Source organism: Fragaria vesca, linkage group LG1, assembly GCF_000184155.1.
Source record: "Fragaria vesca subsp. vesca linkage group LG1, FraVesHawaii_1.0, whole genome shotgun sequence".
NCBI lineage: Eukaryota > Viridiplantae > Streptophyta > Magnoliopsida > Rosales > Rosaceae > Fragaria > Fragaria vesca.
In genome coordinates, this window is record NC_020491.1 from 4,095,306 (window position 1) to 4,115,841 (window position 20,536).

At 38.3% G+C, this 20,536-nt stretch overlaps 2 protein-coding genes across 2 annotated transcripts; both read right to left on the bottom strand.

Moving 5' to 3' along the window:
* Positions 1-4,119: 4,119 nt before the first annotated feature.
* Positions 4,120-4,776, bottom strand: LOC101291379. The gene has a single exon (XM_004288808.1). It carries the CDS (start codon positions 4,774-4,776, stop codon positions 4,120-4,122), a length of 657 nt encoding a protein of 218 aa, XP_004288856.1.
* Positions 4,777-6,151: 1,375 nt separating this feature from the next.
* On the bottom strand, positions 6,152-13,800 carry LOC101291671 (serine/threonine-protein kinase CTR1-like). The gene is made up of 15 exons (XM_004288809.1): positions 12,895-13,800; positions 11,837-12,135; positions 11,610-11,754; positions 10,773-10,885; positions 10,157-10,362; positions 9,610-10,074; positions 9,490-9,530; positions 9,093-9,161; positions 8,695-8,795; positions 8,508-8,592; positions 8,322-8,420; positions 8,176-8,244; positions 7,152-7,283; positions 6,928-7,022; positions 6,152-6,622 (listed from the first exon to the last, which is right to left on the bottom strand). The coding sequence occupies exons 1-15, from the start codon at positions 13,798-13,800 to the stop codon at positions 6,526-6,528; spliced, it is 2,922 nt and encodes a 973-aa protein (XP_004288857.1). The 3' UTR covers positions 6,152-6,525.
* Positions 13,801-20,536: the final 6,736 nt, after the last annotated feature.

The window sequence follows — 20,536 nt, forward strand, 5'->3', positions numbered from 1 at the left end:
GTTTTCGGATTTCTTTGTGATCTTTGAATTGTTCTATGTTTTGATTTGTAACTTCTTGAATATATGATGATTTCGTGATTTAGGTTTTAGGGCAGTAGCATGTTCTTATGTGTTTTTGATTTCTAATTGATTAATTATCATGAATTCGTGCATCTAAATCAATCCTTGAGGCTGCCTTGGCCATGGTTGTCCTTAAGGTGCGGTTTCATCTACCATAATAATTTTGGATCAATTCATACGCAAAGTTGTCTTTGGTCTCTGTTATTAACTTAGGGCGGATATAATTCTGATAATTTGCATGCTAATAGGATGAGTGACGCCATGCCTTAGATCATGTTTCCGATTGACTCGTGTGCTAAAGTGTTTTCTTGTTTAATCTCTACGCAACGTGTCTTTAAATAAGTTAGCATTCATGTTTAGGATCAAGCGCAAAGATGGTTCTAAATACTTGAGGAGTCTTAACAATTAGATAACCGCAAAGGCTCTAATTAGAATCGGAATTGGTTAGAGTCTAGGATAATTGAACGTTGCTGCCCGGCCTTGCATGAAGTTGTTATGTGTTCTTGATGGTTTTTCGTGTTATGTGTTGCATGAGTATGTTGATCACTTGTATATAATAATCTTAGGTTTAATTTTCAGTAGGTTATTTGTTAGAATTAATCAATCTTAAACCCCCAATATTTCAATATATATATGTGAATACTTGTTTATAAGTTGTTTGATTTCTCTTCTTTCGATCGCCCTTTGGTTTCCCCGGCTAGAACGATCCCTACTTGTCCATATTACTACGATTGCAGGGTAATTAAATTGAAGTTGTTTGACCCCGGTTACGCGACACGTCACCGGCTTGGCCGTCAAGGAGTGAGTGATTCTCCAGCGCTCTTTGTCAAATAGAGCGATGTGCAAGCTATTAAAAGCTTTTAATGTTCATCCTTCCAAAATTAGTCCTATCAACATAAGAAGGGATAATAATGGAAGAAAGGCCTATTCCACAGTCCATTCTCGGATACAGAGGATCTCACCAGCAAAGCTAGTGCCCGCTCTGATACCACTTGAAGGTCCTAGAGGGGGGTGAATAGGCCTTTATATGATGTGCTAGTGCCCGCTCTGATACCACTTGAAGGTCCTAGAGGGGGGTGAATAGGCCTTTATATGATGTGCTAGTGCCCGGCCTATTCCAAAATTTGAGATGAGTTGGTGCAAGCAATTCTCAACGGCCTATTCACTCGATGTGCTGGTTCAGTCGACGGCCAAATAGACAGTTTTATCTATTTGGCCGTCAAATACATATAGATTTGCACCTGATCAAGTATGTCACTATATCTCCTGACTACTTTGATCTATATCTCCTGCTCGCGCGCGTTCAATTTAGCTCAGCTCTTAACTTTTGGAAGCGATCAAGTTCCTGTGTTCTATGTCTTTTTCTTCAACCGTCTTACTTCTCTAGACTCCTTGTTGTGTATTCGATCTTCTCTAGACTTGGTTTTCTGACTTTTCCCACACCAAGTCTGTCAATGCAAAGATTTTCCACTAGTCATTTCTTGTTATCGAGCAGTGTCCACCATTTGGTCATCCAGCATTCCAGCCTTCACTAAGTGTTATATTCTAGGTGCTCTTGTGTCGCTCTCTTGTTGTGTTAGTTTCGGGTCTAGTTAGTCGACCCTTGCTATTGGCTTGACTTTCTCCTCAGAGGAGGATTTAGAATAGAAAACGGACTAGTAATGCAATGATTGCGGCCATCAGATCTTGGTGGGGGTGGCTTCTTCATCAGCAACCACCGGCAGGTACCACTCGGCAGAAATAAGGGGAACGACAACTACAGTACACTCTTTGGTCCAAGCTCACAGACTAAAGTTTGGTCACGGTGGACAACGTAATGAAGCGAGTCATTGCAAGCAGGACGTGGCATGATCGATGAACCACCAGACTTCTGCTACGGAGAAATTTCATATACCAATGCGTAAGCCTATGACATCAGGTGAAGTCCAAACCCAGAAGTGATCAATTCCGCAACTTTGCATCCAGAAGAGCTGATACTACACAAACGTTTTCCATGGACAACTAGCTAGTAGCATTTTCTTATATATTGAAATGTGTATTGTTTGAACTACTGTGTGTTTAGATTGAAACCCAGTTGGTGAAAATAACCTAGTGGCATGAAAATGACAACACTACAGATGTAATCCACAGTAGGCCCCTAATCCACAGAAAGGACGTGATAGGTCTAGACTCTAGAGAAACAATATGGCTAATGTGTAAGCTTAAGATTATATTTAAGGACATGCATGCTTGTGCGACGTCTTGTGAGAAATGAACTTCAGATTCCTATGCTTAAGCAGAAAACTGAAACTCTTTAAATTATCTGAATACCAAACAAAATCCAGGTAACTCGATCTCAGGGATAGGGAGAAAGTTATCTTGATGCTATCCTTGCACCAGTTAAAGGCAATTATAGCAAAATCCTCAAATATCAGAAGTCCTGCATTCACAAAAGAAGGCCCGACTACCTTCATGAATGCAGTAATTTCAAACAAAGGATTTTTGTGTTGATGAATGAACACAAAACTATTGTAGTTGATACTTGTACGGTACCCCTACCAACATTGTTTAGCACTATTCCTAGTTTCAAATTTGAGATAGTGATAAGGTTCTAACAATGCGTAAACAAAAGGTAACAAGTCACAGAAATTGAACAAATTATCGAGAAATAGATTTACCAATTCGTGCGTAGGTTCTTTGCACGATGGCAATGCTCAGATTAGTCGGGACTTGGGACTAAGGCTTTTCCTCTGCCAGGCACTTTTATCTCAGTTGCACTACATGAAATAAACATGTCTATAAAGATCCACATAAAGTTATAATGGTGATTTGTGGCAGCTGTAGCATTAAGAGATTAAAAACTTCTCAGTTTACCATGAAAGATCATAACCTGTAGAGAGAGAAGATGCTCTCGAGGGCCTAATTGCTTTTTCAAATAGCATTTTCACCAGGAAAAAAAAAACAAGATAGTGCTTTCAGAGACTTGAGCCGCATTGCTTTGGTTAAGCTTTTGGATTCCAATAGCTGTTTCCTAGACATTTGAGGATTCCACTTTCTATCTCTTGAGCATCTGCATCTAAATACTGATTAAACTAGAGTTTTATTGGCAAACCTTTCCTTTGACTTAAATTGATACATATTAAAAATAGATACAAGAGGATTTCATTGTGCAGGTGTGTGCTTGTGAAATTGGCTCAAATAAACTCATAAAATTCAGCCTGTCATATAACATGAATTCTACTTGAAAAATCAAAACCTGATAACAATGAACCAAACGTATGAATACAAAAACCAAAAACAAAATATATTGAGCATTACAACTGCAAAAACTTGTTAAACCCCTTTTCAGGGGCGACTAGAAATTAGGATCTGAATAGCACATCAAGTCATAAGCTAACCCCACCAGGTTCAACTTCTCGCCACTGGAAAAAGCAATTGATGCAACTCTTATCGTAACTTTATGTGGTAAATCAATGTGTAATCTTGAGATTTTATTCATTCAATTTTAAGGACATCATTGTGAGTCTAGTGTGAACGTTAGATTCCTATGCTTGAGAAGATTGCTGAAAAATCTTCAAATGATCTGAATAAGAAACAAAATCCAGGTTCTCCTCATGGATACGGGAAAGTTATCTTGATGTATCCAAAGTATTAAGTCACAAAGAAGGACTACCTACAGGCCTGAACCAATTTCCCAGGTAAAGAAATACCAAGCCTTTATGGATGGAGTAATTTCAAAGGAAGAACTTATGCTGAAAACCAAAGCTGAAAAGACTACCACAGCAACGATTGGATGCCGTTTGGTATGATTTAGATGCACTCCCATGTTTCCCATGTGTACAGGATTTGAACTTAGTAGTGTAGTTTGTAATTCATTTGTTGTTCTTAGTTAGTTAGTTTCATTCTTAAGTCTCCACAATTTATACTTGAAATCAAAAGAATATGTATACGAATATACGCATTGCAACAATTTTCCGATTTTTTTTTTTTTTCCATTGCTATAATCAAAATTAGAACTCTCATAATTCAAACAAAAAACGAAGAAAAAACAGAATTAAAAATCGGTCCGAACCGGTTCAGCTACGACGAACCAAGGCGGTCCAGCGCCTCCTTCGCGACGGCGAGCCGCGGCTGAATCTTCAAGGCCTCCTCATAAGCCTTCTTAGCCTCCTCCGTCATCTTCTTCTCCTCATAACACTCTCCCAGCGTGCAAAACGCCTTAACATTCTCCGGGCTCAGCTTCACCGCCAGAGTCAAATCCTCGATGACCGAGTCAACCCTCGCCGGCCGGTTCATCGACATCTTAATCTCCGCCCGCTTACAAAGCGCGTCGCCGCGCTCGTCGTCGGCAAGGCTCTTCCGGCAGAGCGGGGAGAGCGCGACTTCGATGGCGTCGAGCGCGGAGGTCTTGAATCCTTGGGCGTCGAGAGCTAGGGCTTTGAGGATGTGCGCGGCGGCGTCTTTGGGATCGAGAGCGATGGCCTTGTCGGCGTGTTCGAGGGCCTGTTTGGAGAGAGAGGCGGCGGAGGAGGAGGAGGAGGTGGATTGGGTGGCGGATCTGGCTTGGGCGAGGAGCTGGGCGCCGAGGACGAAGTGGCGCTTGGATTGGATGCCGGATTTGCTTTGGAGACGGAGGCGGAGGTTGGCGAGGACTCGCTTGGGGACGTTGTGGATGAAGAGGAAGACGACGACGACGAGGAGGACTAGTCCGATTTGGAGGAGAATGTCGTCTACCATCTGACTGAACATTTTGTGAGAAAGTTTGGATTCGATTTCTCTGACAAGTTTGAATTTGAGGAATGTGAGAAATGGGGAGACGAAGAAGAAGGAGGAGGAGGAGAAGAGAAGACTGAAGAAAAGTCCGACTATGTTGACTGGGAATTTTATTTGAAAGATATTTAGTGTAGCCGCCTTGTAATTGGCTAGTTCGACTTTTCACCGTTTCACCTACGCAATTACTATTTGAACATTATTGTTTTTCATTTTGGCGGTAAATAATAGGTAGAGGGTTAATTAATACATTTGTTGTAGTTAATTAGTAATCAGTACTATTGCAGCAAGCCAACTCCAGAGTTTTTTTTTTATCAGGTAAACAACTTAAATATTACAACTTCGTGAATCGAATTCACAACCTCTCAGACTCTCACTTACTAAAAGAGAGATTATGCTGTTAGACCAAATGGTACTGGACAACTACTCCACATTTGTTGACTCTTTTCTTCAATTTTTGGTTTATATATTTTATATATATATATATATCAAATTACAACAAAAACCTTTAGACATTAAATTATAATGTTATTGAAATGTAATAAAAAAATGGGACAATTTGGGTGCTTCAAAAAATTGGTGAAGCTTTTGACATCAAAGTCACACTTCCACAAACAAAAAAAAAAAAAAAAAAAAAAAAAATACACGCTTCTCATTATGAGTGGAGATGTAAATATCTTATATTCAGCTGTGTCTACGTGATTTAGTCTATTGACTCATTTCTTGGATTTCCTCTTAGTTGAGTAAGTCTTGCATTTTACCCATTTGAATCGGGAAGAATATACTGTATGTTTAGCTCATGGCTGACAGTGGTAAATTTTCACCAATATATAAGATATAATGGACATATCTATGATATTTTTAAAGAAATATCTATATAATTTGACAAATACTCAAGAATACGAGAATATATTAGTAATCCCGGCCCCTTGAGGGATATCCGGATGATGAATAATGTGAAGGGAAATTCAGGTGCGAAGTAATAATCCCCTCGAGTAATGAATAATGTGATGAAGGAAAACAACTATATCTATATCTAGTTCACGGTTCAACTCATTCTAAAGGAGATGAACCGAGGGACAATGCCAGTTTCTCATTCACGGGTCCTTCAAAACAAGGAGAACCGCAAGGGATTTGAACAAGTTGTGGTGTTGTGACTTGTGAGTATCCATCTTTCCTTGTGATCTATCTACTGTTGCAAAATCTTTTTTTGGTACAGTTGTATCACTTGTCTGCAAGATCATGTTATTTATAGCGAATAATCTGCAGTACATTTCTCACATTGGTCATATGTTGTAATTGTATACATATGTAGGAGGCTAGCAAAATAAGACCTTGATTTGTTTTCAGTACATCTTATGTGATAAATTAAGCCCAGATTACAAGCAAATAATACAAACAAAGTCTTAATTTCTCAATTTTTGTTACAGATTTCAAAAAGGAGACGCTGCCCATTTCCCAAACCAGGAACTCTGGTAATAATACGCAAGGAATATTATACACTAATTGGTGAGTAATTGCGTTCCAACTGCTTTCTAATATGGGTTAGACATATCTATAATTGCCAAGAACCAAACAAGCTCAGTCAGTTTGTTGGAGTCGATGACTACCAGAGTTTAATGATTAGCGATTACTTGGAGTTGATGACTACCAGTGTATGAAATTAACGATTGGCCGACTCTCCAATCCAGCTCTATGCAGAAGCAGCTGTCTTCTCTATGTTCCACTCACCGGTGCCCATTGCAGAGGAGATTTCAGCAACTTCTTCAGTGACTCCACTATGCTTTTAAATGTCGGGCGCTGAGCAGGGTCGCTGCAAAGGAAAATACGAACACATTAAACATTAAAAAAAAATATGCATAAATCTAAATACAATACACCCCCCCTAAATGAGTATATCATTCAGCACATAACTGGACATCTCATGATATCAATTCATTCCGTATCATAGTAATCGAGGAAGAAGTATAGTTCATCAAGGTTAATATTATAGTTTCTCTAGCATATATATTTGAAAGGAAACTAGAAATTCAGTAGCAAAGACCACCACAAAGAGGTTTATTAGCTGATCAGATCATCCTCTGAAATTTTATTTTAAATTAGTAAGGTCTGACTTACTCGGCCCAGCAGGCTTCCATAAGAGAAGCCAACATTGGGGGAGTATTGGCTGGGATAGTAAGCCTTCTATTCTGGAAAGCAACAGCACCAACTACCTGAGACATTAACAAGTTAACAAGAAATGAATAAGGGACAGACTATAAAGAGGGACTGATGTCCTAGAATATAATCTGCAGGAGTGGAAGTTTGAGATTAAGCAGATATGAAAAGTTCAAGACTCATACCTGTGCAGGACTAAGCCCACTCCAAGGTTGTTGCATGGTCGCAAGTTCCCAAAGGATCACTCCGAAACTGTAAACATCAGACTTCTCATTTGAGGGCTCTCCGCGAAGGAACTCTGGAGCCATCCACTCGGGCTGAAAATGAAAAAAGAGGTACATATAAATTGAGGCATTGTCAAGCAAAACCTCAACTTGTAAATGTTGATGTTTAATGGATTGCAGAAACAGTGTGATTCATTTGTGTAAACACTGGAAAGCATTCAAATTGTTAACAAAGGTAAGGGACAATAAATGATATTAAAAGGTTTGGCACTTCTTGTATACTTCTGAAGACAATTTTGAATTTCAGATGGCAGAAATTAGGCTAGAATAAAATGTACTAGAGACAGAAGTTCAGAAGGGCACAACACAGTATCACAGAGTTTTAACCATGGAACGAATATCAAGGTGATACATCCACATCCCATGCAGGGACGGAGCCAGGATTCCAAAATGACCTGGGCTAAATTTCCTTTGATAAATTTTTCGCTTCTTAATACCCCAGATACAAGGAGTATTCAAAAAATAATCAGATTCACATCCTTGATTCATGAACTTAGTTATAATTAGAAAAAGCCTAGAATTAAAATTTTAAAATTCAATGTGCGTAACTAGTTAGAGAAATAAAAAAAATACCAATATCGATTGATAGCACCAAACATGCTTTGTAGTATAATAAATAAATAAAAAAGTGAAGGCAGCGTTAGAACAGGATTTGGGCATCTTCCAATCGTCATTTAGTATAATGTTGGTTATGACTTCTTGTAATTATTTTTAACCTGTGCTTAGTTCATATACCTGCTTATTTCATCTATTCTATTTGAAAAATGAGAAAAAAGTGTCTGGGCTGTAGCCCAGAGACCATTCCACAATCCTCCGTCCCTGATTCCCATGTCTCGGGAGTTTGTCTTTGCTGTATGTGTGTAAGTGTGTGTTTGTGTGTGTGTGTGTGTGTGAGAGAGAGAGAGAGAGAGAGAGAGAGACGTACTGTTCCAGCAACAGACTTCGATGATATGAAAGTGTTCGCTTTGAATCTGGACAAACCAAAATCGCATACCTGAGAACGAATGCAAGAGAATCAAGTTCCTGAGCAACTCAAAAATAATGTTAATCTGCACATCTTTAATAATATACCTTAGCTGTCCAATTTTTATCAACCAACAAATTTGGAGATTTAAGATCCCAATGGACAATAGGAGGGCTAAGACAATGGAGGTAATTGATCCCCTTGGCCTGCACCAGAAAAGCAAGCATATACTTATACCACCAGAAAATAAGTTAGCACAAAACAAAACATCACTGATAGCAAATTGCACAAACCACATCTAATGCCATGCGCAGACGCCGCCTATGATCCAGAAGTTCCCCAGAAGCTGGCCGATGTATGAGTCGATAAAGACTACCCCTGCTCCAACAACACCAGGATAGAAAGATGGGTCAGAGAATGATATTTACAGAACGGCACACAGATAATCCACAACCACAATAACAAGAATTGAATGGATACCTTGGTAAATACTCTGTGACGATTGAGAGATGCGGACGCTTTGTAACTGCACCCATGAACAGAACTACATTGGGATGGCGGACACGTTTCATAATTGCAACCTGAATACATGATTACATGGTGAAACTCAACTTCAGCTATGATTGCAATAGTTAAATAAAAGAGATAAAAAAAACATGGTGAAACTCAACTTCAGCTATGACTGCAATAGTCAAATAAAAGAGATCAATGCAACAATTTGCAAATTTCTGAAAAAAAAGAAAAAGAAAAAAGGATATGGCTCCGAAACCGACATTGAGATCATAACAAGCTAGCATTATCAAAGGAAAGAGTTGCATTGTAAAAAATAAAATAAACAAATATGAAAAATCTCATCATTCAATGTTAATTCACAACACCTCGCGTAAAAATTCTCTCATCTGATCATCACGGAAATCTTGAATAGTTAAAACCTTGACAGCTACATCCTGCATTAGTAACAATGTATGATTTAATTCAGAGATATTACAGTCTGAATCGAGCCGACTAGGAAAGAAGAAATACATGATGCAGAAAAGTAAAAGAGAAAATTAGAAGTCCTGATTGAAAGATTAAAGCAGTAGATGAACGACAAACGCTGACATACACAAAATGTGATATCAAGCAAACACCTAGTATGCTCAATTGTCAAAGTAATCCACATGAAAGGATCAGTGTTCACGGATTCAACAGATTAAAATGTTCACAACTTAACCAACCATTTTAACTCGCAAAAATAAACAATGACATTCAAATCACAAGGATCAAATCACTAACCGATCCATGCCATTCAGCACGATGCACAGTCCCAAAGGAGCCTAAAAAAGAGGAGATTATGAGATTTTCTGTGGAATAGTACTGATGGGGTTAAAATTTCAGTCAAGGACAGAGAAATACCAGCACCAACGCGCTCTTTGATATGCAACTCATCCCATGCTATCTCAAGCCAGTCCATAGCAAGAGATGGTTCGAGATTCAAGTACTGAGGAACAGTGACAGCAGAAAATTGACTTTGAATCTCAAGCTTACTATCAACCTCCTCTAGATCTGATTGACTGGACTTGTCACCGCTACTTTTAACTTGACTTCTGGACACAACAATCTCCTTCCGGTAAGCTTGCTGTATAACAACATTCTCTTCACCAAGTCTAGCAGATTCCTCTAATGATGCCATACCAGCTCCCACAACAAGAGCTTCAGAAGTATCACCCCGTACACAAGGTGGCATTGGTGTCTGGAGAAGGCAATGATCAGCATTCGCTTTCAACTCCAAAGGCATTAGAGGAGCTTCCAGCCCATATATTGTTTGATCAACTGTAACAAAACTGCTTGGTTTCAGAACCTGACTTCCCTCCCCGTAGCCTGCCAGAGATTGTTGTTCGCAGATTAAAGATGGTAATATTTCAACAAGATTAAGGAACCAAGGTGGAAAGAACTAGCATACCTGGATAGAGAGGATCTTCAGGAGGTGGACGAGTGTGCTTTGAGTTAATAATTTGGGAACATAATCCACTATCGCTATAAATTCGTTGGAACTCTTTGGTATGAGAAATTTGAAATGGTGAAGGTATTGAAGACAGTGATCCATTGATCGAGGAATCTGGGCCACGGACATTTCCAGGTTCCCCAACTAGATCAACCACATACTCCCTGTAAAGAGTGTGTATATTAGATACACATGACATTCTATGAAAATCATTATTCAAGAAATGAACGAAGCTGTCTAGTATACACTACGGAGTAGGCCTGATATCAAATGCATATCAAACTCCACAATAATAATGACCTGGTATGCTGGAAATAAACAATGAACTTGTATGAAAACATACTGGACGGTGTAAATCTAATATTCTGTTTATGGGGAGTGGTGCTGACTGCTGAATAGCATATGGGTTGAATATCATTTGGATAGCATACTCTAGATTAACTCTAAACAATAATTTACACTGCGAGTCCATGTTCAGAATAAAATGAAATGCAAAGTGACTGTTATGAACAGTTCACTATTCACAAAGCCATAAGATTCTGAGCAAGAAAAGCAATCACGTAAAGTATCAAACCTCACGAGCTGCCTGTCTTCAATTTTAACAAGACAAGAAGACCGATGATCTGACACACAATACTTGCAACCACGAGCTATCCGGCAAGGTAAACCTATGTAGTCTGCCAATTTCTGCATACAAAATATAATTCCTTTAGGTAATTAGTTGAAATAAAATAAAAAGCCAACAAACATACCAATACGGCAATAGCACACAAGGTCAGATGCTTGTGACACGAGTGCAAGACCAAAACAAGAGGAAAGGAATAAAACAAGATGATATCAAGATATTGTCTGCACTTTAGCCAACGACTGCTATTGTACACTACAGGTTGGAACTTATATGATTGGCCATGAGATAACAATATTCTTGACTATGTTAGCCTTATATTGATCGCCCAGTCAGCCTACGAAAGAAGGTCAAGGAAGGATCATACTCTAGAAATTTTTTGTCATGTCACCTCAGAAAGCTACATATACCTACATATACCTCACTGAATGATCAGATGATGAAAACTCCTAATGAACTGCTCATGCTTCTAATTCAGTTGGATTCTCATTTGAAACGCATGCCCTGTTCACAGATTCTCAAACAGTTCTTATACAATTAGGACAAATGAGGCCCTATATGTTACCACAAACAGCACATTCAACAAAAAATAATCAGTTCTGGATACATGGAAATGAACTTATAAGACCATAGCAAGACGAATTTGCAAAGTACCAACATATGCATGAATACCGCTTGGTGTCTACAAATTGATCATGTCGATGAACAACGTATAATTTGCAGAGTCAAGGCCAAAGAGATGAATAAAGTGAAGATTAAACATAAATCAAAACCGTGCATTGTCACCTTGAAGAGAATAGCACGATGCCTGCAAAGACCCATTGATAGGTTGCCAATGGGGAGCACAATACACTTTTGGAATTCTCTCAATCTCTTGCTAACCACTTTCCAGCGCATGTGTAGATCTCCTTGCTCCACAGGATAAGTACCCCTTCAAATTTAAGCGACTCAGAAAAATCATAATTATCTAACCAAACATGTTTCAACTTAAAAGGGGGGAAATTGAAACCCACCCCATGTAGATGGCGACAAGCTTCCCAAGTTTCTCCACCAACACTAAGGTATTCTCTGAAGCACGATACAGTTCATGTGCCTTATCTTGAAGTTCCTTGAGGCGAGAGTCCCCGTGTATGTCAACAAGAACCACTTCCATTGATGTCTCCACAGGTTTCATTGCTCTAAGTGACGTCAATGATGGTAGACGTTTACCTTCCTCCACATCATTGCACAGCACCCATAGATACGGATTCATCCCCAAAATATTGTAGAAACCATCCGATATTTTCTCATTGTATGACAAGCAGCCACTGACCTGAGAAAGGTCATTCATACTCATTAATAATATCTCACAACCTTTGGATACAATAGCCTCACATCAGAACATTGCTATTTATAAACCATCATCAGTACATTTATACTAGTATGCGTCATTGGCCACAAAAATAAAAGCAAAATGACCATTGGCAGTCAAAATATTTGCAATGTTACATATTTGTACCAATTATTCACTAAGATCTTGTTGGAAAACATTGATTAATTAAAGATTAATAATTAACCAGTTTTTCTAAATGAAGGAAGGCCATTGTCACATGGCTTCTTATATGTCTGGACTCTCAGCCTCTCCTAACAGAGATACACTCAAAACACGGCGACTGCTTCAATATCTAAATCTACACAGTAGATCGAAGCTGCTACTATAGCTGGATCTAATCGAAAGCTTGATCTATATGCAGAGGCCGCTTTTAAAGCAGGATCTAGTTGCTGCACGATTATGCAATTTTTCTTAACACAGTTCATGACATTTTAGAATTCATAAACTCTTTAGTGTCTTGAATTTGGGGTTGTATCAGCCTCTCCATCAACAACAGCCTAGCAAGTTTTCAAGTACACTAAACATTTATGGAGCATTTCCCTTGTACAATGCACACAATGCAAGCTAGAGGAAGAGTGACAAAGGTGCTAACAATGAGAGAGGTAGTAATGGCACTATTAAGAGCAGAGGGAAATTGAGTTGTGCAAGCAAAGATCGAAAGAGAAGACAGTAAAATCATAGAGAGAGAGTAGAGTGTACCCAGAGGCGATACGACACCGTCTCGACATCAGTAACCTCAAGCCCAGTGTCGTGCAAAAGCAACGTCTCACTACCAAGACTAGCTTGATAACTAAGCCTCTTTGCCAATAGAAGCTGCAAATAGTAACTCTCTTTAGCCCTCTGCGCCAAGCTATCCTCCACTCTCACCTCTTCCTCAACCTCCTCCTCTGCCGGCCCCGTCGTCGCCGACGAGTCCTTGACGTCGCCGGAGAAGTTCCCGTCCAGCGTCGTCGTCCCTGAGAACAAGCTCCCGGCGTAGCTGCTCCCGCTCGACAGCCTCGGCAGCGACACCTGCCGGTCAAAGTCCCGGTCAACGCTCCGGTCGACCTTGAACGACGTCGTGTCCGGGACCGCGGAGGACACATCGACGACGGCCTCGGGCGGGAGCAGGGGCTCATGATCCTCATCGGTCACGTGGCAGGAGAACGACGACCTCTTGCTCCTCACGTGACCGGATTTGGATCTCTGCTTGTAACTGTGCTTCTTCTCGGCGACGAACCAGTCGGAAATGGCCGCCAGCTGTTGCTTCTTGGCCGATTGCGTGCTGCCGCCGCCGCTTTTTGTATTTGTTGGGTTAGTTGTGGTGGTGGTCTTTTGTCCGCCCGTGAAATACTGATCGGACACAGCTGTGAATTTGGCGCTGCTGTTGCTGTTGTGGTGGTTAGAGTTGGACTTTTGGTGGTGGCGATCAATGAGACTTTTGACGACGTCGTTTTCATTCTTATTATTTCTGCTGGTCTGTTGTTTCTCGTGATGTTGATGATTATGATTGCTGCCGTCTTCCGACACCAGCGGTTTCGAAGAGGAGGAGGAAGAAGATGACAACGAATCGAACCGGCGATCCGGGAATTGCCGCGGGAAGAAGTAAGTCGTTCTGTGAGGCATTCTTCCAAACTCCTGGCGACGATCACGTGTTAATCACGTGCACTGGAGCTGCTGAACTGACTTCAGAGCCTTTTCTTTACACTCCGGCTAGCGATCAAAAAGACTAAACCCTACCGCCGTTTCTCACTTACGCTTCCCTCAAATTGATCACTGAAGATGAGTCGTTACCTTCTGAGACTTACCGGAATGGATCAATAGCTTCTGAATATATGAGCTAGGTTTCCTTACGTTGCACCCTTATTGTTTCTGAGAAGAAACTTGAAAACTTGAAGAGAAGGCAGCAATGGCGGAGTGTCAGAGAGGGAGAGGGAGAGAGAGAGGGAAAGAGATAGAGAGAAGGACCAAAAGTGGGTGTGGGGGAGTATTTTAAGCAAATGAACCTATCAGAGAGAGAAGAGAAGCTAAGAGGTTGAAGAAGCGGTGGGAAATTATTATTTTCAAGACAACAGCAGCAACTAAACGAAGGCAAAGGTCGACCTGCGCTAATATGCGCCTCGTGCGTTGTGGCGCGCGTTTGCTATTATCACGCCACGTAAGAACACCAACCAACCTGGTCGCGACACGAGGGTCTACAGGTCAGAGAGGCACAGTGCGCCCCCGGCGCAGGTTAGCATTTGGTTGATTAGAAAATTGGTCTGGGCAGAAAGGAGTATGGGAGGGCTATCGACTTTGGGAACCCGCCTGGGGAAATGACGGGAATGCCCCCGGGAGAGGGTGTTTCATGTGAGGGTTGTTGGGGGTTGAGGTTAATTTAGGGAGGGGTGGAATAGTGATCTTGCTTTTTGAGGGTTTTTCCTTGGCGCTCTCACTTGGTATGCGTGATGGTTTGGCTTTATCATCAATGTGGGGGGTTTTGTTGTTTTCTCTAAATTAGGGGTTTACTTTCGATTAGGGTTTTTGGTTAAATTGTGTGTACTAAATTATCTTTATATGAGGTTGACCGTTGGGAGATGTAGACAAGATTTTGGTCCAAACTAGGGAATTGGGTGGTGGGTTTATTGACTAATAGGCATTAAGTCACTCGTAATCTTAGGCATGTCTTTGCATAAATGACTATTTATCTAGGGAGTAGCATGAAATTTTTCTTCAACACAAGAAAGTAACCATGAATGCGATGTTATTAGACCATGGGTACATTTATAGACACGCTCTTCTTCTTTTTCTTTTATGAAACCGAGAGACTATCTCATGAACATGGCGAGATATTAAAACTACTTGCATGAGTTTACATAAGATAGAGATAGATGAAAACAAGTGATCGACCGAAATATCCGGTGACAAGATAGTGCACTACAGTGTCATAAGACCCTATCACCATTGCCGAGCTCTTTAGGATGACTGAATCGAAGAATTTGTAATCTCGGCCACTCTTTTGCTTAAAATGACAAACTAGTCTACTGAAAAATTAAATTTCAGCTTTATTATTTATAAACGGTTTAACGAGTGACAAAAAAGACACGTATTTTATAATTTCTCAAGTTCAATTAGAATATTATGAAGATAAGAAGATTTGATTTCTGTATATACCATGTTTGCAGTGATTATTTTTTTGAGTAATTAGGTTGTCTTGTTCAAGGATTAAAATCTCTGCGACATATTCAATATATCCTCCGATGTCTCCCTTTTTCGAATGACCGATATATCTATAGAGGTCAATATCTTATCTTCCACCGTATCTACGATATTTCCCCGATATTTAGGAAATTCATCAAATATCACTGATATTTAGGAAATATCTCCGACATTTATGATATTTTTGATATATCATCGACATATTAAAAAAATATCTGTAAAAAAATTGAAATGATATCCGGAAGAGAAGTAATTTCCTCAAGGTGTATCCCAATGAAGAGTGGTGGTCTCGACTCTTGAGAAGAGCATGATTCATTTCGAGATATATCTGGATGCAGATTGATCTATTACACAATTATCAAACTTGGAGATGAGTGGACAGTGGAGGAATATTTACACTTGAGAAAGAGAATGAGTATAAGATAGAGAACACAGGTGTACTGGTGAGACCGTGAGTCCGTGACATAAGATAAAGAACACAATTATAGAGATGAGAAACAGAGAGAGAGAGAGAGAAAGAGAGAGATATGTGAGTCATGTGACTCCAACGTCCCACACTCCCACCATATCTTGAGTGATTACGATCATGCCTCCCATGATCATGGCTATAGAAGTACTAGGTATGGAGTGCAAAAAGATACCATGTATTGGAGGAGGACTAGAGGTCCAAATGATGATCAAGATGTTGTTTCAGTTGCACTAAGTTTTGATTTTATCAATTTAGGTAGTGGGACTGGAACCTTAAATGAATCCCAAGAAGGCAACAATCAATATGGCTATAATGTTTATGACTATAATCAATGCGCGGAAGTCAGTGATCAGTCATCTAGTTGGATTCATCCTTACTATCCATTTATAGGAAAAACAATCGGCAGCTCCAAATGAATCCCAAGAAGGCAACAATCAATATGGCTATAATGTTTATGACTATAATCAATGCGCGGAAGTCAGTGATCAGTCATCTAGTTGGATTCATCCTTACTATCCATTTATAGGAAAAACAATCGGCAGCTCCAAAGACATATATAATTATCATATTCAACACTACAATTTGTACTATATGAGTCATATGTCTTGGTCTAATTATTGTACTTTTGTGGATCAGCGTGTGTCTTATGACTCTTATCAACAACCTAGATTCTCATTCTAGATGTAGATGAAGTTGATGTTTGTAATATTTATATATAAATCCAATAAATTAAATATTTCAGAAAAAAAATTTCTTCCCAAAATACCGATATTTTTTCCCGAGTTTCCCTGATATATCCGAAATCTCCCTTTTTCAAATGACCGATATATACACCGATACCGATATTTTAATCCTTGATCTTGTTCGAAACTTTGGGTACACACATACTTGAGTTATGTCTTAGTTTGGTGTGAAGATGGAGTTAGAAATAATGTGCTTCTATATTATATTGAAGTAGTTCTTGTCTATGATTTGAGCAGGCAATATGTTGGCTATGGGTCAACTCACATAAGATAAATGGCCATGCTTTTGTAGCCATTACATGATCTATATCAGCTGCTTTATGAAGATATTAGTGGGGATTCTAAATCTCAAAAACTAACTAAGAACTTTCCTTGTTTTAAAATGTTACAATACACGATCGATATTTTCATAAATTTATGAAAAACATTTGTTGGACGGATTGCACTAAACTCCAGACAGTACCCTGCTGCTAATTTTTAACGTTAAACTAAGATATGATTTGTGGAAGATTAGTGGATGTGGTCCTTATCTAAACCAAGACATTAAGAAAGATTTAGCAGACTGTAGAAACCCTAAATTACTTTAACCATAACAAAACAAACCCTAATCCTGCAAAGTTTCTGTGTCCGATTCACTTTCTTAATTGGCCATTAGATATTCCATTGCTTTCTAAATCATCACTCATGACGAAGCTAAACATAAGTGTCCCATCAAATTGGAGTTGCTCATTTGTTTAAGGTTCAGAATTGGTGGGATTTGGAGTTTAATAAACCCTACTTGCACATGATGCGACAGTCCTTTTTTTTTTTTTTTCGAGGCACAAAAGAACCAACCAGAGAAGAAGGCATTTCTAGTTAAAGAAATCGATGGCGGAATAGAGATCTCAATTCTCCTCGAACCGATGCTCTTTACCAAAGAGGAAACCATATGGCATGTTTAAATACGATAGAATTTCACTAACTTTCTTGAAACGCAAGCTAATAATAGAGATTGTTTAATGTGATTGAATGAGAACCACCAGCCTGCACAAGTCCAGAAGAGTGTAAATTATAGAATAAGGAACGTTTGTAAATTACAAGTCACAAACAGGCACATCATGCATAATTTATAGGTATGGTAACTGGAAGAAATGAAAAAGAAATCGATCCTTCCCATACTGCACTGTCTCTACACAAGCTGATTTAATTTCTTTCGTGGTTTTCCGGCGAAAAGGATACATATAAACAACATAACGTAAACAAACAAGGAAGCACAAGCAGAACTAAGAATAAAACCCCAGATTACGGCATAGTGATTAGAGACTATTTTCCGCAATCCGTATGTGAAAAAACTTGCCTGATTCTTCTTTTAAAGCATAGAAGTACCAAGTTTTTTTTTTTGATTAAAGATGGAGAAATTTTATTAACACATCCCTAAATGTTATATACACATAACTTTTTTATACAAATTAGATAAGACTTTGTAGGTACAAAAAATTACCAAAAGAGACATTTATATCAAAAGTAAAAAAACCTAGTTGAAAAAAAAAAAAAATTCCTGCTTAAGACTTATTCTACTCTACAAGAACAACATATATGAAGATACCAAGCCCTAATCAGAAATAGCTAGCGACAACCATAGTTTTAAGCAAAAATAAAAGACAACGTAATGGATTCCAGTGGTATTTCTCAACCCCTAAGCGAGGTATGACTTCTCTATCTTTGATTAAGTTTGATCTACTACAAAATTTAGATTTTAAGGTTAGTTGTTTGATTAGATATAGTACAAATTGAATTTGGAAAATTAGATTTTACTGTTCACACATGTTAGGTCGTTCAAAAACATTCACGTTTGAACACCAAACTAAAACTTGGGGTATATATATATATATATATATACACTCTTCTTAGTTTGTTTGCCATTGATCTAACTCAATGAGAGAGATCTCTAGCAAAATCGGTGTCTCACTAATGTGATTTTTTTTTTTTTAATAAATTGAGTAGCAGATCTAGAAAATATGTGTATGTAGTGAATGAGTTGTGTATTTAGTGAATAAGTTGTGTATTTTAAATAAGAGTATTGTAGGAAATTTAGGTATGTGTATGTAGTAAAATGTTAAAACAATAAAATTAATATGTGGTGTATTAAGTATGTTATATGTATCTAGTAATTAAAGATGTGTTAATAAAATTTCCCTAGAAGTACCAAGTTAAAATCACTGAAATGTAAGCTTTTGTTCTTATTTACATTTGTAGTTTTCGGGAAGTTTAATTATTTGGATAATGGAAAGGTATAGTCACGGAAGTGGAAGCTAAGCCTTGGTCTTCCAAACAAGACTATGAAAAAAAGATATATCATTAATTATATGATAAAAGAGGTAGGTTACAATTTGCATTCCAACATGAAATCATCAAAAATAAAGTTCAAAAATATACTATATATGGTTGGTTTCATCTCCTCAAAATCAGCCATCTTCTTCTCTTAGAAAGAAAATGCTTCTTGCAAACACAGGCGACACTGCATATACGTCTAACTATTGTCATTTGACTGCGGCATAAATTGTCTTTTCTTGGCATTTCAAGTTCCTTAAAAATAAAACAGACAATTATTTGACACAACAGAATCACTAGGAGCACCCTTTGATCCAAGTGGAAGGCTAGGAAAGAAAAAGAGAGTTGAATCGAACTGAAGGTCCAAGGATGTGTTGAGCAAGGTTGGATAACTTATCAGTAACAAAACTCACATTAGGGTAACTACAACATAAGTGGTAACTTCTACGCATGGATAATATATAGGAATACATGGCTGAAGATAAATTTTCACGTCCAAGAATGGGTAACTACAACATCATACGGTGATTGACCATACTTACATAACCAAAAGAAATTGCAAGTGTGCCAAAAAAAAAGGTACCGTAACACATGTCAGATGAACTTAGGGAGCTAATCCTAATTGTGACATCCCTACTCTGAGAACAATATCAGGAGGCTCCGAAAATTTCATTTTTTGCCAACAGGGAAATAGCACCCAAGAATGTTAGGAATAGACTTGTAAATGGATCGGATCTTGATCCGGACCCGTTCCGGATCCATGGTTTTTAAACGGGTTTGGATTGAAAATTTGACCCGTTGATCTGTTAACCCGTTTATTAAACTGATCGGATCGATATGGATCGAGGTTGATCCGATCTGTTAAGGACCCGGATCCATTTTCAAATAATTATTTAATATTTTTATAAATATAATATTATTGATAAATATTAAATAATATAATAATTATTTGGATAACTTAAACGTCTAAATTGCGTCTAAAATATGATTTGATGAAGTTAAAGGTTACTAATACCTATGTTTTTTGTATGCTTTTTGCTAAAAACATTGAAGGTCTAGTATTTTGATTATATTAGTTTATTGTTAAGAAGTATTTTAGTCATGTAATTCAACTTTTAATGTAAACTTTTTTTTTGTCATAATCCCTAATGTTGGGAAAATGCCTATTTAGTACTAATTTAAATAGCAAATCACATATACATCCTCCAAAAGGATTTGAAACACAAATAAATCCACTTGTGTTGTTGTTGAACAAATAATGACAGTTTTTAACAATTAAGGACAATCTTTTCTCTGCATGTCATATGTCATGGTTTAATTTACCAAACTAACCTTATACTAATTAAATATGTTTTTAGAAGAGAAAAGTCTCTCTTTTTGAGATTTTTCAATAAGTGGAATACAATAGCATGTTTTCAATAATTTAATATAGTAGCAGTTAATTTTAGTAGAAATAGTAGCAGGGGTTAATATCGTAGTAGAAGTAGTAGCAGGGGTTAACAACCTAGTAGTAGCACAAATATGTTTGGGCAATCTTCTAATTCTGCTACTGTTTGAAGACTAAGACAATGAAGGAGTCACATGCAAGGATTAAAATATCGGTATCGGTGGATATATCGGTCCTTTGAAAAAATGAGATTTC